At 41.1% G+C, this 19,918-nt stretch overlaps 1 protein-coding gene across 4 annotated transcripts; it reads left to right on the forward strand.

Moving 5' to 3' along the window:
• Window positions 1-350: 350 nt before the first annotated feature.
• Window positions 351-15,566, forward strand: LOC145450057 (dynamin-like GTPase OPA1, mitochondrial). Of its 4 annotated transcripts, XM_080328526.1 has the most exons (28): window positions 351-613; window positions 2,643-2,894; window positions 3,017-3,212; window positions 3,711-3,766; window positions 3,919-3,960; window positions 4,065-4,118; window positions 5,559-5,663; window positions 5,790-5,876; window positions 5,934-6,128; window positions 6,189-6,263; window positions 6,820-6,891; window positions 6,949-7,048; window positions 7,301-7,431; window positions 7,498-7,643; window positions 7,711-7,826; window positions 8,262-8,326; window positions 8,385-8,461; window positions 8,772-8,864; window positions 8,928-9,000; window positions 9,056-9,223; window positions 10,718-10,826; window positions 10,891-11,024; window positions 11,901-11,924; window positions 12,889-12,975; window positions 13,043-13,138; window positions 13,694-13,826; window positions 14,665-14,775; window positions 15,259-15,566. In XM_080328526.1, exons 1-28 carry the CDS (start codon window positions 596-598, stop codon window positions 15,321-15,323), a joined length of 2,880 nt encoding a protein of 959 aa, XP_080184652.1. In that variant the 5' UTR covers window positions 351-595; the 3' UTR covers window positions 15,324-15,566. The 4 variants fall into 4 exon arrangements, with proteins under 4 accessions (XP_080184652.1, XP_080184651.1, XP_080184653.1 ...); XM_080328525.1 differs by lacking the exon at window positions 351-613 and having other exon boundaries at window positions 625-2,894; XM_080328527.1 differs by lacking the exons at window positions 351-613; window positions 11,901-11,924 and having other exon boundaries at window positions 625-2,894.
• The last annotated feature ends 4,352 nt before the right edge of the window (window positions 15,567-19,918 follow it).

A 19,918-nucleotide genomic window follows, 5' to 3' on the forward strand; every position in this document is an offset into this window, starting at 1 on the left:
ATGGTGCACGAACTCCTTTTGTTGACACAGCTTTGGCTTGTCTATTTTGATGACAGTCGACTCCAAGGCACACAACTTAAAGTGTGAACGGCCCCTTCCAACGACGCTAAATCTGTCGTCTCGATAGTTTTTCGCACAAGCGGGATTATCCAACAGATGCTTGCCATTGGCTATTAGCAATTATAACGACATGGGTATTGGGTAATCTCCCAGCTGTTGCCCCAATGCCCGTTGCCCAATGCCCACCCATCTGCAAGAGCGACACCTTTATTTATCAAGCACTACGCCCTCGTCTGGTGAATGGTGAAAATAGAACAGCCCGTTGCGCAATATCAATAACACTTAGCAAATTGTGACAATGTCGGGCCGATTAGCATAGGCAATTATTATGGCTGAACTGTAGTGTCAACGCGTACGGCATAATAAGATAGCTCGCATCACGGAATCTATAGAGTAATAGTCTATCAACTTAGTTTACCATAGCAATGATATTCAGTTATTGACAAGTTTATACGAAAGATAAGACGAGTTTGCCGAATCAACTTTTGACAGACCGAGTTCGCCAGTTATATACTTGCGACTTGCGAGCTGTAGCATGCCTCTTCATAGCCTGGTAATTTTTATACTATATGTAAGCTAAGGTTGTCATTTCATTGATGGACTTCAGCAAGTCCTTTCTGCTACTTCCTTTCACCGTTTTGCAATTTTTGTAGTATCATGAATCGAAAAATTGAAATGAAAATGATGATGTGATGGTGATGAAGGGTTGTTCAAGTTTAGTGATTGGACTAGTCCGGTATCGTGTAAACGCGTTGTATACGCCTTGGTGAAGGAAAGGATCAATATCTCTCACCAGTGTTGGGATGACTCGAGTCATGACTTGACTCGAGTCAGACTCGAGTCAACTTTTTCGTATGACTTGACTTGACTCGAGTCACTTTGGAAAAATGACTTGACTTGACTTGACTCGGGGCTTGAAAAATGGGCATTGACTCGTGACTCGGAGCAAAATTTACGAGTCAATTTCAAGTCATCAAGTAATCGCTGTCGATTAAACCACTCTATCTTGTGTATGTACGGATTGTTCGAGATACGCCGGTGTCACTTGCGAGAGCAACCAGTGATTCACTGATTCTACTTTAAACTGATCCTCCATTGCTGCATCACAAATAAATTGACCGCGAACAAAACTATCACAGCTTACGTTGCCGTTAGTAGATTAATCTAATAGCAATGTGTCTCTATTTCTTAGACGGCTCAATGCTTAAGTTGCTCAGTGCTTACCCTTACCAACCCTTTTGTATGATTTAAGTCGAACAAATATAGCATGTGCGTTTATATTCTCACGGATGTGTAGATGGGGGGTTAGGGCTATTGTCCAGTATGGAATCGGTGTCCAAGGCACGCAGGATCACGCCGACTTGGTCGCCAGTTGCACGCGATCACGCCGTCATGGGTCGTTGATTTCATTAAAAAAATAAAATTAAAAAAAAAAAATTGAAAAAAAGTCAATGTTCTCAGCCACCCCAAATGCTATATTTCAGTTAGTATGTGGTATATAATGTTTTGACCTAATCCTCTATCCAGGATCTGTTGATTACTGTCTGTTGGTAAAGTACTTGCACCTTACCAGTTGCTAACCATTAGCATCTGATCTCCTCTCACCGGCTTAACACAGTCATTTGAAGTCAGTAACCTTGCTTGTCACGCCGCTAAGTTGACCCTGTCACGCGAAAAAAGCTTCTATCACGCAGGATTTATTTCAGAAAAAGGACGGAGATTCCAATCAGGGCTATTGTACCATATAAATTTGTTTCAACCTCTCTCTGTATTAGGTTCTATATTAATCACGTGTTTTACTAGCAGTTCTACGTGTGCGTAAGCGATACAACGCCTTTTGCATGTATATTTAACATCATATTCGGTATTTGATTCAAGATAAATGGCCAAATAATCTGTAGTTCACACAGCTAGCAAAATGTAGTGACTTTGAATCATCTTTCATACTTCGAAAATTCAATTTGACTTGAATTGTGACTTGACTCGTGACTTGACTTGACTTGACTCGACTTGACTCGAGTCACCTCCAACAAATGAGTGACTTGACTTGACTCGAGTCACTTTCGAAAATCGATTGACTTGACTTGACTCGAGTCAAAATGTGCAATGACTCGAGATGACTCGTGACTCGAAGGTAGTGACTTGATCCCAACACTGTCTCTCACCCTATCCCATAAAATAGCTTTCGGAATGTAATGTAAAGTGTCTAGTAAAACTAGATTTACTATATTATAAGCAAAAAAGAGGACTCCTTTTCCAAGTTACAAAATATATCACATAGCGGGCGAGAGAATGGATAATTTGGAAACTTTTACTGAAAATATTATGGATCAAGTGTTGACTTTGAAATGAAAATAAAAGGTCATTTTTCCAACTTCTCAACGAAATTGCCAAAATTGAAGGCATATGGTAAGCCTAGGTAAAACACGCTGCTCTTATATCTGGTCTGTAGTCATATTGTGATCATGTAGGCCTATACTCTCACTCAAATAAAGGTGTTACAGTCATCATAATATTTTCTATGCTTGTAGATCATTACAGTCGCAGCCATGAGCAGTGCTAGATATAATATATGTTGCCAGATAATATCACGGAGAAGCGGACAGAAGCTTTCGCTCAGATGTGGCTGCAGGAACCACTTCAGACAAATGAATCAATTCAGCACACTGTCGAAACGCAGACTGCTCATAACTCCGAGAGATAACGCGTCGCGTCGGCTGGTTTTGCGACGTCAGATTTGGGGAAAAGTCCTCGTGACTGCCGCTCGTCAAACTCTTAAATTGAGATACTGGGTCGTAGGAACTGCCGTTGGCGGATCAGTAGTGGCACGAAATGTGAGTACTCGCGTATAGGCCTATAATCATTTTTTGGAAAATGCTAGCTTGCTGTGTATAGCCTATAGGCCTACTTGCCTGATTACACCAAAGCAGATTGTCAATTCAATTCAAATTTTCAGTCCATCAATGATTGGCTGGAGCAGCACAAGATTGATGTGCCTGAAATGAAATGGCTCTCGGAAATGATGGACAGTGGACGCGGCGTCCTCGAGCATGCAATGTCGTCCGCGAATCAACTGAAGAACCGTGTTAATCTGGATATTCCTGATATAAAGGGACTGCTGTCTTATTTGCCTGAAAGGAAAGAACACGTCGGTAAGTTTCGTAATTTAGGTTCCAATGTTTTGTTTGGGATATCTCCTAAAAATATCTATGTAGTCTAAATATCTAATGGTATGGTCATTCAATTTTAACTAGCAGTGTAAACCGATAAATTTTATGAAGAGTTTTACGAGTCCTCTCTGTGTATTGTGGGGTTACCACAGCAGATCACTGTTCAATGATTTGCATCATGATTTGGGTGAAGTATTATGTCTTTTCGTGGTATGCCCTTCCTTCCACAATCCTGCTCATTTGCCCAGGCTTGTGATCGGTACTTTCTTTCTCCACTGGCTGGGTCTGATGGAGAGCCAGCGGGAACCGCGACCTTTGCTCGACGAGACCATCAGTGTAACCAGTTGGCCTACAGTGACTGTCGAACTGATAAATTTTATAAATTCCATAATTTATGTATATTGTGATGTTTATTTTGTTTTATGACTTTTTGTGTGTCGTGATAAATCGAGCTGCATCGGATATCCTTTGTTTTTACAGGAACACCTGCGACATTGGCACAGCTTTATCCAAATGAACTACCTTCTCACGGAAACGTAAGTTAATTGGCGTTTTCAGAATGATGCAATTCATGGCTTGAAATGACTGACAATGTTGCGAAACTGGTCATATCCCCCCTTTTCTATGATGCCAGTATAGCGCCCAGATCCATCCATGTAGTATTCTCCACCATCCCTTTGATTTTCAGAGCTTCTATGAAGTACAGGCAAACGTCACGGGCGGTGGGCAGGTTAGATTAGTAATCTTCATTTCCCTTCCCTACTGAGACTTTTTTAGCTAGTTAATTCACGAGCACTGCTTTTCTGTTTGTAAAATATAGAACTCGCTTTTTAGACTACCGACAAGGAGAAGGTGAAGAATTTGCAAAATGACCTTGTCGAGACTGAGGTATGAAGGGTGTATTTGCATTGTGGAGTGGAGGCTGTTTGCTTTGTTGATTTATGTTGTTGGGTTTCAAGTTTACTTTCAAAGGGATCATCTGATCAATTTGCATCGAGACAGGGTTGTAACCAAGTCACAAGGCTCCGAGTCACAAGTCAATGTCACTTTTATATTTTTGACTCGAGTCAAGTCGAGTCATTTTCAATTCCCACCGAGTCAAGTCCGAGTCCAAGTCAGCGAACAGAGGATTGAGTCATGGTATTATGACTCGAGTCCGAGTCCAAGTCATTGTGTTGACTGCTCAGTTTCCAGTTAAAATCTTCCCCAACCCATTTTTTTTAACTCTGTTTAGTGATATTGAATGGTTCGCATTTATGATATATCAATTTTCCTCACTTTTAGCAGTTTCTGGTCGCATTTTCAAGCACCACTACCAACAAACGAAATCCCAATAGTGTGTTGGCTTCGAAATTACAATGAAATGTCGGTCTTCGCCATCTGAATCTCGAGTCAATGTCTTGCTTCGAGTCATGCGCAATGACTCGAGTCCAAGTTGAGTCAATACACAGATTGACTCGAGTCGAGTCATTTCCATATTTTGAGAAAATGACTCGAGTCGAGTCAAGTCATTACAACCCTGCATCGAGACACTTCTATCCTCTTAGAGCTTGTCAGTTACTGATCCGAGGAAACTAGTTGGTCTGTAGCTACAATACAGTGCAAGTGCAATCTTTTCTTACTCTTCAAAATTGACTGAGAATTCAGGATTCAATGATGAAATGGATCCTTGACTTGATCGTAGATTCGGATCATTATGCATCAATTCTGGAGCGATATATATATATATAAATAGGGATTTTTTTCAAAATTGAGTTGAAGGATATAATCCAGTGTCAAGATCTTCTGCTTCAAAATATTAGTATCACTGATGGTCCCCTTCCTTTGTTGGATTACTCCCTGATAGGGAATACTCTCGGATAGCAAAAACTCAGTATCAACATTAGTGTACAGTGCATGAGAAATTTTAATGCTTGAAAATCCAACTAAGTGAAGATTAATCCAATAAGTTTTGTGACCTCGGTTCTTATAATGCTGCACTTGTTGCTTCATAGCGGTTTGCTATATATTCACTGTCGTATTTTTATTTCGTGTGAAAATCACGTCTTGATGATTCTGTTCTTTTACTACTGTTATTGATGCAGAGTTCATTTTGTGCACCAAAATTTCATAGCTCAGTAACTTGTTAGATGTGTTATGTGGTTGATTTTATCTTTGCAACTCGGCGGACAATTTGAGGTTCTCCGAAGGCTTATCGATTAGCGTATTGGTTCGTCATCTCAGTAAAGGTTCAGAACCGCTGGCCTAATACCTCACAAGTGTTGATATGTAAAATTTTATACATCGTTTGAAAATAACACTTTCTTGATGACGAAATTTTCGTTCCAGTTGAAGTATCAAAAACTAGTCGAGAAATTGGAAAAGGAGAATAAAGAGCTGAGAAAACTACTGATGGCGAAAGACGACAAGCAGATCTACAAGCGGAAAGTAAAGGTAACGTCTGTTATTAGATTATGGCGTTCAACTGTATTTTTAGATTTTATACTCCGAAGTGTTTTATTTACCTCTTTCTCGTTTTCTCAAAATCACTCGTGCAAATATGTTCACTATTCCTTTTAGAAATCGCTGATCGACATGTATTCCGAGGTTCTCGACGAGCTGTCCGACTACGACACAAGTTACGACACACAAGACCACCTTCCAAGGGTAACGTATCCGATTTCTGGCAGCGGCACAGTCTCTGTTACCCGTGTTCTGTCGCAGGTGGTCGTAGTCGGTGATCAGAGCGCCGGCAAGACGAGCGTTTTGGAAATGATAGCGCAGGCGCGGATATTTCCGCGCGGTTCCGGCGAAATGATGACTCGATCGCCTGTGAAAGTGACGTTGAGCGAGGGTGCGACTCACGTAGCGCAATTTCGCGATAGCACTCGGGAATTCGATTTAACCTTCCCCGCCGAGGTAAATAACGCTGTGTTCTTACTAGTTTTTTATTCTCCTAATCACATTTTTCCTTCACAGCTTCAGGCACTGCGGCACGAAATCGAAATCAGAATGCGAGCCAATTGTTCACAAGGAAACACCGTGAGCAATGAGGTAAATTGAGGGTTCTAAAAATTTGAATTTTGTCGAAAAAATTGATCTGCTATCGTGTTGGGGTGATAAATTCGTTGGCTCGTCGATTACGAGTCACCAGATATTTGACGTTGGATGAGAATGGTATTTTCAAAGTACACTATAGACAATTTGGACGTAGCGTGTAGGTAAAACCAGTGCCTGTTCATAACTGGGGTATGATGTCTTTCTGATGAATCGCTCTCAATGTTGAACCCCGGAACGCCACAACCTCCCATGCCACCCTAGCTCAAATCGAGTCTGCTTTAAATGACACGCATTCAAATAAGCGAGTATATATCAAAGCGACTCATTCAAAATAACCATAACCCCAACATTGCCACTAACCTGCACCCTAACCCAATCCATAACCGTAACCCGAACTCGCTATTTTGAATAACTCTCTACATTCAATGCCTCGCTGTTATGACACTAGGCAACCAGACAAACAGGGCCACGACAGGGCTTGATATTTGATATATGTAGGGACCTGCAAATGTGACCAGCGTTTTTGTAACACCGACTCCTATGTTTACAGACCATCTCTCTGACTGTCAAGGGACCGGGAATACAGCGGATGGTGCTTGTTGATCTGCCCGGCGTTATCAGCGTGCGTAATGTCGAATAATTCGATTTCGACATCTTGTGACGTAGCAATTCGTTTCAGACCGTGACCAGCGGCATGGCTTCCAATACGAAAGAGGAAATTTTCAAAATGAGTAAATACTACATGAGCAATCCGAACGCTATAATCCTGTGTATCCAGGGTAAGATTGCGCAATCGCCTGGCTCTCGAATATTCATTATAGGAAATTCCTAGTCGTTGAAGTATATCTTCTGACATGGAAATTACGTGGCACAGGACTCAAACTGTAGGAAAGTCTGTGATATTTGACAGGTGAACAATTATCCGATGCTGCACAACTTCTAATCTCTACTGATTAATAAACCACGCTCGAGATTTGTTTTGAAATAAGCTGGGAATTTAGCGAGCTTACTAATGGTCTCATTTGTCACAGATGGATCTGTCGATGCGGAGCGGAGTATCGTAACAGATTTGGTTCGCGGGATGGATCCACAAGGAAAACGCACGATATTTGTCTTGACAAAAGTTGATCTGGCGGAAAAGAACATCGCCAATCCCAGCCGCGTATGATATAATCGAATAGTTATATACAAGCGGCGCGCCGTTACTATAACGATGACTTCTCTTCAGATTCAACAAATCTTGGACGGAAAACTTTTTCCAATGAAAGCACTCGGCTATTTTGCTGTTGTCACCGGCAAAGGAGCAGCCAACAGTAAAATCGAAGAGATTAAGGACTACGAGGAAAAGTTTTTTTCCAACTCCAAAGTTTTCAAGTAATCGGCGGTAGTGTTGATTTTTGAACTGCTGCTTTACGCCGTTGTTTTCCACACCCACGTGAAGGTCCGGCCTTCTGAAGGCGAATCAACTGACGACGGCGAATTTGAGCCAAGCCGTGTCGCAGTGTTTCTGGAAAATGGTCCGGGAGTCTGTGGAGCAACAGGCAGATGCGTATAAAGGTGAAATATTTTAATAATTAGTGGTGCGGTAAATTGTGTCAGCGGATGGGGAAAATGGTGTTTCGATATTGTCAGCGTCACTGTAACTTGTCAGGACTAAATTTCTTGGACGCAGCATGTTCTAATGTCCACTGTACAAAAACTGCCATTATAATTCGACGGATGTCCTCTTTCCACTTAATTTTATCCTAAAAGTTGTTGATTCCCAGTAAAAATCTAGTAGTTTGAATTCCATACAAAGTTTCCAGTTTGGCCAAAATATTTATATGTGTTCGATATTTCTACTCTTATCTCTGGAAATCTACGATATTTGTCATTGAAATATCTGAACAAGTAAAGATCACATCAAAACACATGTAAATGTTTTGGTTTAATCGGTGCCCGAGAGAGTTCACATTCAATCAAGAGCTCTATCGAACTTGATATATTTTGCAGCGACCCGGTTCAATTTGGAGACAGAGTGGAAAAACAACTTTCCCAGAGTTCGCGAACTGGATAGAGTAGGTTGCTCTTCTCGTATGCGGGACATCGTCGCAGAATCGCGTACTTCTTTTTCAGAATGAATTGTTTGAAAAAGCCAAGAATGAGATACTGGATGAAATTTTAAGTCTGGTTAATGTTCCTGCGCAGCAATGGTGAGATGCGTATGTGTGACTATTTAGTTGTGAAATTAGTGGTGCAATGCTCACGAAATTGTAGTGTAAATCTATTGCTTATGCATTTCGACCTGAACAATTTTGTGCATACTAACGTAAGTGCCCTTGCAACATAGTCTGAAAAAAGTACTCAATTGTTTTTGTCAAAGTAAAAAAATGTACCCAATATGACCTGTAGATATTGTAAAAATACTCTACGTAGATGCACAATGCACATGAAACAACTCTTGTCGAGTTTTTGAGGCCAAACTACTGCCTGCCAATCAATCGTCTTCAATTTTCGTCCCAGGGAAGAGACGCTGGAGAAAAAATTATGGGACGAAGTGTCCAGTTACGTTATCGAGCAAATATACTTACCAGCGGCGCAAGCCAATGATGCCGGGTAGGACATGACGATGTGCCGATACATCTGTCAATATTTATTGTCTAAGATATTGTGTCGCAGCACATTCAACACAACTGTCGATATCAAGTTGAAGCAATGGGCTGACCGAAGCCTGCCGAAAATGGCGATCGAAGTGAGATTATCTTAGTATGCGATTGCGCCGTTTCCTATCCGATCGCGTTTTGCAGACTGCGAAAAACGCGCTTCTCGACGAGTTTTCTAACGTGCTCGAGACCGACGATAACCCGGGCGATAAACGGCAAAAACGAGACGATATTTTCGACGAGCTGAAGAAAGCCGTCAAGGACGAATCGGTGTCGCGACACAAATGGAACGAGGGATACGTGGACACGCTGGTATTTACCAAGATTTTAGTGTGGTTGAAAATAATAATTGGGAAAACCGCTCGAATGGAGTGTGACTGCAAGTTATAGTTGCCGGCTTTCAAAATTTATGGATAATGTCTGATGCTTTTTCGGCAAAACTGGCATTTATCCCGAGGCGCGATCAGTCACAAAGAACTTTTATGTTTTTGGATTACTCAAGTAGCTTTTGCCTACTTGTACTTCTTACTAAGGTGGATATATTTTTGACTATTTCCACTGCCACTAAACAGCAGGGATGTAACCAAGTCACAAGGATCAGTATCACGAGTCAATCTCACTTTTATAGTTTTGGCTCGAGTCATTTTCGATTCACCACCGAGTCAATTCCGAGTACCAGTCAGCCGGTAGAGCAGGGGGGGGGTGGCCAGAGGGCCACATATACGAATCATTGCGCGGGCCACTTGAATGTTGTGACCTTTTTCTAGTCTTAGCGATAAGAGCGAACCGGATTAGGTAACGGTGAAAACAATATAATTGTAATAATAATCAAAATCAATAACAATTGTGACATTGACACGCGGCGAGATAAAATAACGCAGCGGCGCCCAGCGCGGAAATTTTTCAAAGTTAGTGAATGATTTCGGTCAATAATAATTTTATTTGCATTGTATATATTGCGGGTCGCGTCTGCATACCGCTGGACTCGTTTAGCAAGGAAAGGATAATTCGGCGCTTGGGACTCAAAGATTTCGGCTAATATGCTGAATATTGTACTTTATTAACACACACGACGATCTGCGGAAAATGTGGATGGCCCCTGGCTACGCCAATGCGTCGGAGCTTATATTTTAGTCATCAAAATCCAAAATTTTGTCGTCGGGCTAATCAAATTTTGGTTATTTGTTTTGACTCAAATATTTTGACTCGAGTATTTTGACTCGAGTCCAAGTCATTATTCACAGTCATTGTTCACTTTTCAGTTTTCAGTTCAATCCGGTTCAACCCACTTTTTCAACTCTGCTCGAGTGATATAGAATGGCTCGCATTCATAATATAGTAATTTTCCTCAGTCTTAACAGCTTCTGGTCCTATTTTTCAAGTATCGCTGACTGATAGCCGAAATGCCGATGATGCTGTAACTTTACTATTCTTCGAAGTTACAATTAAATGTCTGTCTTGGCCGTTCTAGTTCTTGCCTAAAAATCGCGTCTCGAGTTGAGTCATGACTCGAGTCGTTACAACCCTGCTAAACAATAACGCTGTAAATTTATACTTTTCAATTTATTTGTGTGAGTGATATTGTCGTGATAACTGTCAATTAAAAGTCAATAGTCTAGAAACATAATTCTTCAAGTAAGTAGTGAGAGTAGGATAAATCTGCTTGAGTAAAAAAAAAATAACACTTACTCTGTTACTGATACTGACGTTTGATCATGTCGCACACTTAGCTGACGGTCTCTACCAAATTTCTTTGCCCGTTTACTGCACTATAATGTAACTGATCTTGCGATACTTACCCAACAGCAAGTCATCCAACTCAACGCCCTCGAAGACCGATCCATCTCCGACCGTCAGCAGTGGGATTCTGCTATTCGCTTCATCGAACAAAATCTCGGAGACCGACTTCGAAAAAGTAAGTGGTCCATCGGAAACTGTTCACTCGCGTCGGTTCCGTAATACCTCCGCGTTCCCTCCAGCCGATGAGGAAATTCAGAAAATGATCGGCCCCGGGTGGATGCAACGATGGACTAGCTGGTCTTCCCGGGACGCGAGTCAGGGTTTGCACAACGAAGTGAAAAACGAATTGGATCGCATTTTTCACGGCGAACAGGTGACTACCGTATTCCTTGGTTTATTTTGTGCGTGTACCTGTACACTGTACAGCAGGGGGGGCCAACGTTTTCGGCCCACTGGCCACATGAAACTTACGAACCGTTGCGCGCCTACGCGGGCCACTTGAATTTTGATGACCGTTTTAGTCGTCCGATAGGAGCGTACCGGATTAGGTATCGGTGGAAACAAGATTTATATTACTACGCATTAAAATCGATAACAATTATATCATGAAAAATTAGCGTGAAGTGCATCCTAGCCACGCGAAGTGCGAAATTTTTTCTTGGTAATGAATGAATGCGGTCAATAAAAATGTTACTTGCATATATTACGGGTCGCCTCTGTATACTGTCAAGCTCATTTGGCAAGGACAGGATTGCTCGGCGCTCGGGCATATCAATATCAAAGATTTCGATGAACATGCGTCTATCATTTTACGCAAAGGTTTCATCGCCGACAAACTTTCTGTAAGTGCAGTCGCAAGTTGGACGACGCGTTCTCTCATAATTGCGAGTATAGTTCGATTCAATTCTGGAAACTAAAGGTATTTTTAATTTTCTGGAGGAGGCACCAATACTAAAAGCAAGAATTCTAGTGGCAATGGATACAAATATCTACGAAGAATGTGACTGGCCTCCGACTACGCAAATTCGTCGGAACTGATATTTTAGTCATCAACCTCACAAATTTCCCTGTCATGCTAATCAAACTTTGGTTGGCCTTGCAAGTTCACAATAAATTACTTGAGCAATTTATTTTTTTGATGTTTTAACCAATTTCTAGAATAAGCTCGCCGGCCACTCAAAACCTTCTCACGGGCCACTGGTGGCCGCCCCTGATTTTGTGCTAATATTTTCCTGTTCTGTTCTTCAAGCCGAATGAATTAAAAAGGTTGGCGGTGAGTATTAGCGGGGAAATCGTCATGATCTACTAACGGCTTGCCGTCTGCATGTACTAATTTCCATTTCTGTTATCATATTCGTACGCCAACTACAACGCAGCTGCAGTTCAGTCTGGAAAGGAGTGCTGTTAGTGTCAAAATGGCTTTACATGTGGCTGCTGTCATCGGCATGCCCGCATACGGTCAAGCGTGAATCAGCTTCATTGTCAGCCACAAGCTCGATCATCACTTCAACACCTTGGTCCAATTACTTATCGTCAAAATCGGCTACCGTTGGATCAATTGAACCAATTCTTCATTGCCCTCTGATCTGTCTCCAACTGGGCGCAACGACTACAGCTCCTCGTTTGTGGGAGAATACTGTCAGGCTGCCTGATCTTGAGACTACTTGAAAACTTCTGCTTTAGCGGTACTTACAAGCACTGTTCCCTCTAAGCTGTGTGCGTGCGCAATTGCGCATTGCTGACACGGTCTCTGCGCTCAAGAAAATATCCAACTTGAATGAAAAATAAAATGAACACAAGCGACTGCTTTTAAAGTGTCTACGCGCACAGAAAAATGAATGTGTAGCGCTAAAAAAAAGCGATGACCTTTTTTTAGTCATTACGCACTGTTGTCCAAGGGACCGTGCAGTGAGTTTGTGAGTTGGTGGTGAGTGGGCGCAGGCTCATGAAAAATTACACAGGGAACATTACTTACAAGTATATGCCATCCGAACAAGTTAATACATGTCCAAGTGTTACTGGAATGTCACCGATATGCGGTGCTAGCATGTACTTGCATGCGTTACTATCATGGTATTTATTTTCCAGCTGGTACTGGATTTAGTTCATCAAATAGTTTTTTGCATTTCTAATTTAATGGTTCTGCTTCTTCTGCTTTCATTTCGAACTTGTGCGGATAGCTTTTTACATTGGGTAATTTGCCCATTTCATATAATTACACTGCCTTTCCCGTTCAGAAACATTCGCCGTACTTAGCCATGGATGAAATTACAACCGTTCGGAAAAATCTCGAGTCTCGGGGTGTGGAAGTGACTGAAAAATCGGTAGGACTGAATATTAATCTATCGAAACTGCCAGCACTTCTTGCCTTATTTCTGAAATATGACGCAGATCACCGATACATGGGACAAGATGTACCGACGCAACTTCTTACGATATTCTTTATCCAAATGTTCACAATGTAGAAGGGAATTCTTCAGATATCAGGTAGATGTGACTTAGTTCATTTGCCTTTTCCCTATTATTTTCATTGGCTTTTATGTTATGGACCAGTGCAATGGGTTTGGAGAGATTTCCTCTCAACCGCGAACTTTGCGCATCAAAACTCAATAGGGTTTGTATCTACACACTAATCTGCACACTCCTAATACATACAGAAGTATCTTCAATGAGATATGATAGGCCTACTATTCAATGTATTCATGGTAAAGAACAGTCATCAAAACCGGGTGTCTTGAAGCAGTGGAAATTATGTTTCTTACATATCTTGTAATAACTGATATCCTGTGGAATTTACTTACGGAGGTAAAACACTAATTCACAGAACAAGCAGTTTGATTGCCGACTTTCAAACCGTGAAATCGCAATGTGTGACCAATAACCCAAACAGTCTGATGTGTTTAAGCTAAGTGCCCAGTGAAAGGTGTCACAGCACAGCAAAACTTATGTCATTGACTTTTCCGCTGTGAAATCAATTAAGTTGGATTTCTCTCCCTCCTTTTTACCCTATTCGTAACGAACAAAGTTTTGGTGCGATTACAGAATGCCGCCAAAATTCAAGTGTCAGAAGAGGATGATCGACTGGACTGCTACGACGTCGTTCTGTTTTGGAGAATTCAGAGAATGCTGTCGATAACGAGTAACGCTTTGCGACAGCAAGTCATGAACACGGAAGGTAACGATTGTTCTTCATTATTTCAAATTCACGTCGGTCAGCGACACAAAGTCGTTGGTATTGGAGTCGTGATTCCTAGCAGCATCCTACCCAATATTATATGACGTGCTGGAATTTGAATTGAATTGAATTTCTTTCATGAATCCGGCAGTAGCTCTGCACCATTCATTTTCTATCTAAGTATAGGTAGTGCTGTAAATGTCAGAATTGGTGCCTCCAAAGACCCACAACTGCTTATAGGGGATTGGCTGGGAAAAACTGTTTTCAAAATCGAATTAGATCAGGGATCTCAGACTCAAATTTGATCACGGGCCAATCTCCTAGTTTTTGATGATGTCACGGGTCGCATCATCAATAATAGAGGTTATTTGACGAAATTTTGCAGAATGACATTCCACATCCACCGTGAAAATGTAATTTACTATTAAACGATTCACACCTGGCACAGAAAGAAAACACATTTTTAATTATTTGAATAAAATTGTTGTCATACTTGCTTTCGACGCGGGTCGCGTGTTTGCGATCCTTGAGTTAGACGGTGTGTCTCCTTTACTGTTAAATAGAAGCGTAACTGTAACATAGAAACTGTTTTCTTTCATTGTCACTTGCGGACGACATGTTGTAATTGTAATGGTGTCGCTTGGTGCAGCTTGTTTGACACTATCTGTAGACTTCTTCTGATTTGCTCTGAAAACCGACGTACTAGTAAGCTGGTCGGAAAGAAAACTTCCGCTTCTTGGATGAGATCTGCTTGTCTGTTCCACAAATCTCTGCGATGCATTGCTAAAACCTTTCTCGTTTTGAAGTTCTGTATGTACATCAAGGATTTGTGTTCTAGCGCATCGGTTAGAAAATGAAGTGAAGCAAGTTCTGGAAGATTTTGGTCAGAACAGCCTGAAGAAAATCGAACTCTTGCAGGGACGGAGAGTTACTTTGGCCGAGGAATTAAGTGAGATATGATTTGTTGCTAGATTTATTCAATTTTTCTCGATTGAACGACATTTTGTCGAGTATCGATACGAACTCGGTAAAATATTCGTTAACCCGACGCTCGTAATGCACCGCGATTGCCAGTACGAGTAATCAACCGTTTGCTTTGTGCGTGATTTATCAGTGAGCTTTGATGATGTGATGCCTTTCAATCTCGGGCCACCTCGGCGCTCAAAACTCAATTATGTACTGTAACTGTGAATCTGTGACTAAAGAAAATTTGCAAAGTAGTTTGGACGAAAAAAAATCACGAAGTCCTCTAAAACGTACCTGCTTGAGCTAGTAGGTAATAATTACCTGAGTGCTAACAAAAAGTACAGTACTTTCCGGCTGCCTCTGAGAAGCGACGTAGTGTTTTCTCATCGATTGTGAAACGGCGACCGTTCGGGTTGCTTCTGCTTTTCCTGGAGTTTAAGATTTCTATATTCACCTGTCTTCACAGGAAAAGTTCGCGACATCCAACAAAAGCTGGAGGATTTTATTGAAGCGCTTAAAAACGAAAGATGACCTTCGTCGCTACGGTAGAGTCACCGTGTTCAACTTCGTTTCCGTGCAATGGGCGATTGCATCAACCAACTATTTCCGGATTCATTAGCTGTTAGCTCTCGTCGTTGCGGTTTATGTTGTATGACCTTTGATTGTCTTGATGTCGTCCGCGCATGTGTCATGCATGACGGTCTTGCTAGCTACACACCGCCGTAACGAACTGCAACTCATCATTATAAGATAATATATAACGTAAAAACGGAACGCTGTCAGTTTTAGTATAGTTTGGGAGAAGCGAGGGAGCAGTTAGTGACCTGGGCGAGCTAGTCTAGGCATCATCAGCGATTTGTTTTAGTTATGCATACTACACAGTACACATATGCAGTTCACGATATCAAGTCTTTAAAGGGGATGTGTTTTGCATTCAAGTGGCGACGTTACGATCGTACAGGCAGCGTACGTAGTCACGTCTAGTTTGTTTTGTCGCTGAGGAAGCTTATCAAGTCCTTGATAACAAAGTAATACTGGCTTGCTCGCGCAACGAGCAATAACTGCACCTGTTCGATGGGCCAATCATTTCAAAACGGCACGAGGTTGCGATACGAAGAAAAGTTGGAAGAAGTCTAAACGGCTTGTAGTAGGCCTAGTCATTCAGTCAAAAACGATTGTACGTACATTGTACAAACACTGAATCAAGAGTAACAGAAGGGCTGCCCGTCGTATGATGAGCATGCGAAACAATGGAAAACGACATCAGTTCAGCATGTGACTTTATAATCCAAAAACTTATCATAATCCGAAACATAGCCCTGAAATCAATTCTTATACTAACCCTAACCAAACCATAAATCCAACTCTGACCTACCCCTAACTCGCAATTTAACCCACATGCTTATGTGTCGTATGCCCTGTGCAGAGGTGGTCAAAGTAGTCACCGTCGCTACTCAAGTAGAGGAAGTAACGCCGGAATTTCTACTCAAGTAGAAGTAGGAGTGGTGGTTCACAAGTAAGTAAGTAGGCATTCTACGCTTATTTTTGCCTACAAAACAGTCAAGTAGAAGTAGTCTAAAATCATACCTACTTAAAAAGTAGTTTGAGTATCAAAAAGTAGAAGTACTTCGTTACTGACCACCTCTGGCCCTGTGCATAATTGTCGCATGCTATAATATCGCTTGCTCAATGCTCATATGTCCGCGGACCTAACATAAGGTGACATACACAGGACAAGCAATGAAAATGAAGTGTGTTTGTCGGCAGGCTCAGTCGGTATGTCCGATCGTGGGGCGATAATATCAAGGTCAGTCTAGTAGGGCTAGGCAAAATAGAGTACCTGGCTGATTCGAATCTGAATAAAGCAGCGTGGTTCTCAACCGGTGTTCCACGGAACACAAAGGTGTTTCGCGAGCCAGTATCAAGGGTTCCGCACGAGGTCAAGAAGACACACAAAACTCCTACATATGGTTTGTGATGACACACCATGGTTAGTTGCCATTAGACTTGATCAGTAGCCTTGTTGTGGATACCGTGATTTCAGGTTGTGTAGGGTTACCAACCATACCTCCTCCTTTAGGATTTGTCCTCCTTTTTCAGGTTTTTGAAAATGTCCTCCGAGGACGCCTAAATGTTCTCCTTGACAGCTTTTAGAGCTAAGATGATTGATAGATTCGAGCGAAAATGGCCATAAAGGACGCTAAATAAGAAATTTGTGGTTCGAACTCAAGTGACGACCTTTTACTTTTTGTCAACCGACGAATCGACTACTCCATCTTCAATATTTATATAAGCTGATTTGTAATTAAGCAATTGGTATCACGCTTCCGTTTCGACCCAACAATACGATGACACTTTACAAGGTGAATAAGCCTCGCATTTCTGAACTGGTATCTGAAAGGGAACAACAGCTTTGCAATGCATAATCATTATAATGTTTTCGTTTTGTGTGGTAATCATATTTTAATGGTTTAGTTCACTTTGTTGATGCACAGTTCATTTTGCACACCAGCAATCTATAGGAATGTAATAGATATATTAAGTTAGATGCAGAGGTGGTCAGTAACGAAGTACTTCTACTTTTTGGAAGTACTCAAATAGTTTCCCTCTACTTCTAGTACTTACTCAAGTAATTCTGATTTTCTCTACTTCTACTTCGTAATATTTTTTGATCTACTTACTTACTTTTCACTATTTTCAGTTCGTCAAGTAGAAGTAGTTTAGTCCCCAATACGAAAGATAGCCTGAGGAATTTCATGGCTGTTGTCACGGAGTACCAACATTTAATATTCATAAAAGTCAAGTGAAGCCCACAAATTTTTTTGCGCTTCGCGCATAGTAGTGATGGAGTGACAAATATGTTTTCACGAAAGTATTAGTGAATATAATTTAGGTACCGGATTGCTTGGTTCCTCTCACACCGCATTGTCGCCCATATCAAATATTTCATCACAGTAAATATGGATAACCGTAACGTTTGAAACTACCGTTTCGCAATCTAGCAATTACCTATCATATCGTAATCTGGCAGCCCATTACGTGTCTTGCTAATCAGGAAAATCCAGCTTTTTCGAACGTTCCACCTGATTTAGCAGATGACCTTTGAAGGATAATGGACAAAAGACATGAAATATATTTTCCGCTTTTTAGAAATGGTATTTGTATTTCACTTTCAATTACGAGTATCATACTTTGACTTCTAATTACTTTCAGTTCTTTTGTCTGCAGAACATACATGTTGAAGCATAGAATAAGCAACTGTAGTAATGTCTCTATTTTCCGGAAATAAAGCCAAACTAAGTATAAATTTTACGAGCCACAATATTTGTTATTAACGTATACTTATCGCGCAGAGTGTTGAACCGTATCCCATACAACTTCTCCGAATTGTTTTTCGCCTAAATCTGGGGCCTTATAATATGGGGTGGGGCGCCATACTATGATATTCTCTAAAACGAGGTCTTCCAGTTAACAAAGGGTTAGTATCGCATTTTCATATTAATACTAGAATTTGCATCCCATGATGCGGACAAATGCTTATTCTGTCGAAAATTGATACCTCCTGCGATGCATCAATACGAATCAAGCTCTCTGCACCTTCCGCATTGCTCAATTTGCAGCTTTTGCCAGTCCATGCGAACGAATTAAGACTGTTTTCAAAACTACTTAGGCTACTTACTTGAGTAGATTTAAAGTCAGTCAATTCTACTTCTACTCCAAGTAGTTTTAGGAGGCTTATGGAAGAAGTACTTCTACTACTCGTAATTGAGTAGATTTTTCGTCGCTACTTCTACTTCTACTTGAGTAGCTTTCCTGACTACTTTCACCACCTCTGGTTAGATGTGTATTGTGGTAAATTTTTGTTTTTTGACTCAGCGTAAATTTGGGGTACGGCGAAGGATTGCAGATTAACGTGTAAATGTTCCGCGGGTAGGCAAAGAGAGCCACTTAAATAGGGTATTGGCGTCGAGTATGTGACGTCACGTAAGTATGAATGATGTGTAAAGTTCAACATCGAATATTTAGTTATTGTAGTATGTGCCGTATAAGTTCAGTACTAGAAAAAATTACCTCTTACTACTCGACTCGAACCATTAGAAGAAATACTCTATTCAAATTCAAGTACTCGAATCATTGTGTCCAGCCCTTCAGTCTGGTATTTATTCGGTAGAATCTGCTTGTCTTTCTGTTCGCTTGTTCTTGAGGGGCTTGACGTAGGGGTATGTGTTAGGCTTACCATATTTTGGAAATGTAAAAAGAGGACACTTTATCAGAAATTTGCAAGATGCAAAACCGGAGTAGGATTCTCAAAAACCGGTGAATTTTCCCCACTGTGTGATCGGTTGACTAAAAAAAAAAGGTCATCACTTCTGCTCAGAGCTCAAAATACCGTTTTTTTCTCCACATTGCCAGGTGGATGACCGAAAAAAAAAAAAAAAAGGTCATCTTTTCGCTCAGAGTTAAAATTACCGTTTTTCACTCCGAAATATCCGCCGGAGCTTCACTGCTGTGCTATTTTGCGGCATATCACTTGCAATTTGCTATAAATCTTACCTAAATTTTCAAAAAAGAGGACAAAATTTCAAAAAAGAGGACGAAAGGGCGTCCTCCAAGGACACTTTCAAATAAGTCAAAAAATAGGACAAATCCTCTTAAAAGAGGACGTATGGTAAGCCTAGTATATGTAGCCTGTTGAAGAGCAAGACCATATGGGTCATATCAAGAATGATCCAGTAGTTACATTCAAGATAGCCACGTCAGACATTCACTGATCGTGTAATGCAAGCGGATATTTGTTCTTATCATTGCTGTGAAGACTTGTATAGTGTGTGCCGGGGAGCAGGATTCGTGTATTCCAATATTGCCCAAGATAATCGAATCGTGTAATGAATGACCGCTGAGGCTTTGCTTTCGCTTCGGTTATAAATCTGATATTGCGGTAAGAGTGACGAACAATTCTTTGAAAGCAGGATAAGATATGATGAGTCACGGAAAAAGCAACTTCGTCGTTTGTTTCATAATGCTGATATGAGATCAGTGATATCAAAGCTCAGGCGATTGGGCAGATTGTACGGGTGAGACGGTAGGGCGAAATCCCAAGAATTGGCATACTGTAATCTCAATGG

Source organism: Botryllus schlosseri, chromosome 11 (assembly GCF_051294905.1).
Source record: "Botryllus schlosseri isolate E-star chromosome 11, Bs_hap1, whole genome shotgun sequence".
Classification (NCBI taxonomy): Eukaryota; Metazoa; Chordata; class Ascidiacea; order Stolidobranchia; family Styelidae; genus Botryllus; species Botryllus schlosseri.

What these genes read in the sequence shown, in the direction of transcription:
- LOC145450057 (XM_080328525.1), top strand. Translation starts at nt 2,610, where the DNA reads ATGAGCAGTGCTAGATATAATATATGTTGCCAGATAATATCACGGAGA. An exon ending in ATCTGCCCGGCGTTATCAGC is followed by an intron (nt 6,892 to 6,948) that starts GTGCGTAATGTC and finishes AATTCGTTTCAG; the next exon opens with ACCGTGACCAGCGGCATGGC. An exon ending in GCATTTTTCACGGCGAACAG is followed by an intron (nt 11,025 to 11,900) that starts GTGACTACCGTA and finishes CTGTTCTTCAAG; the next exon opens with CCGAATGAATTAAAAAGGTT.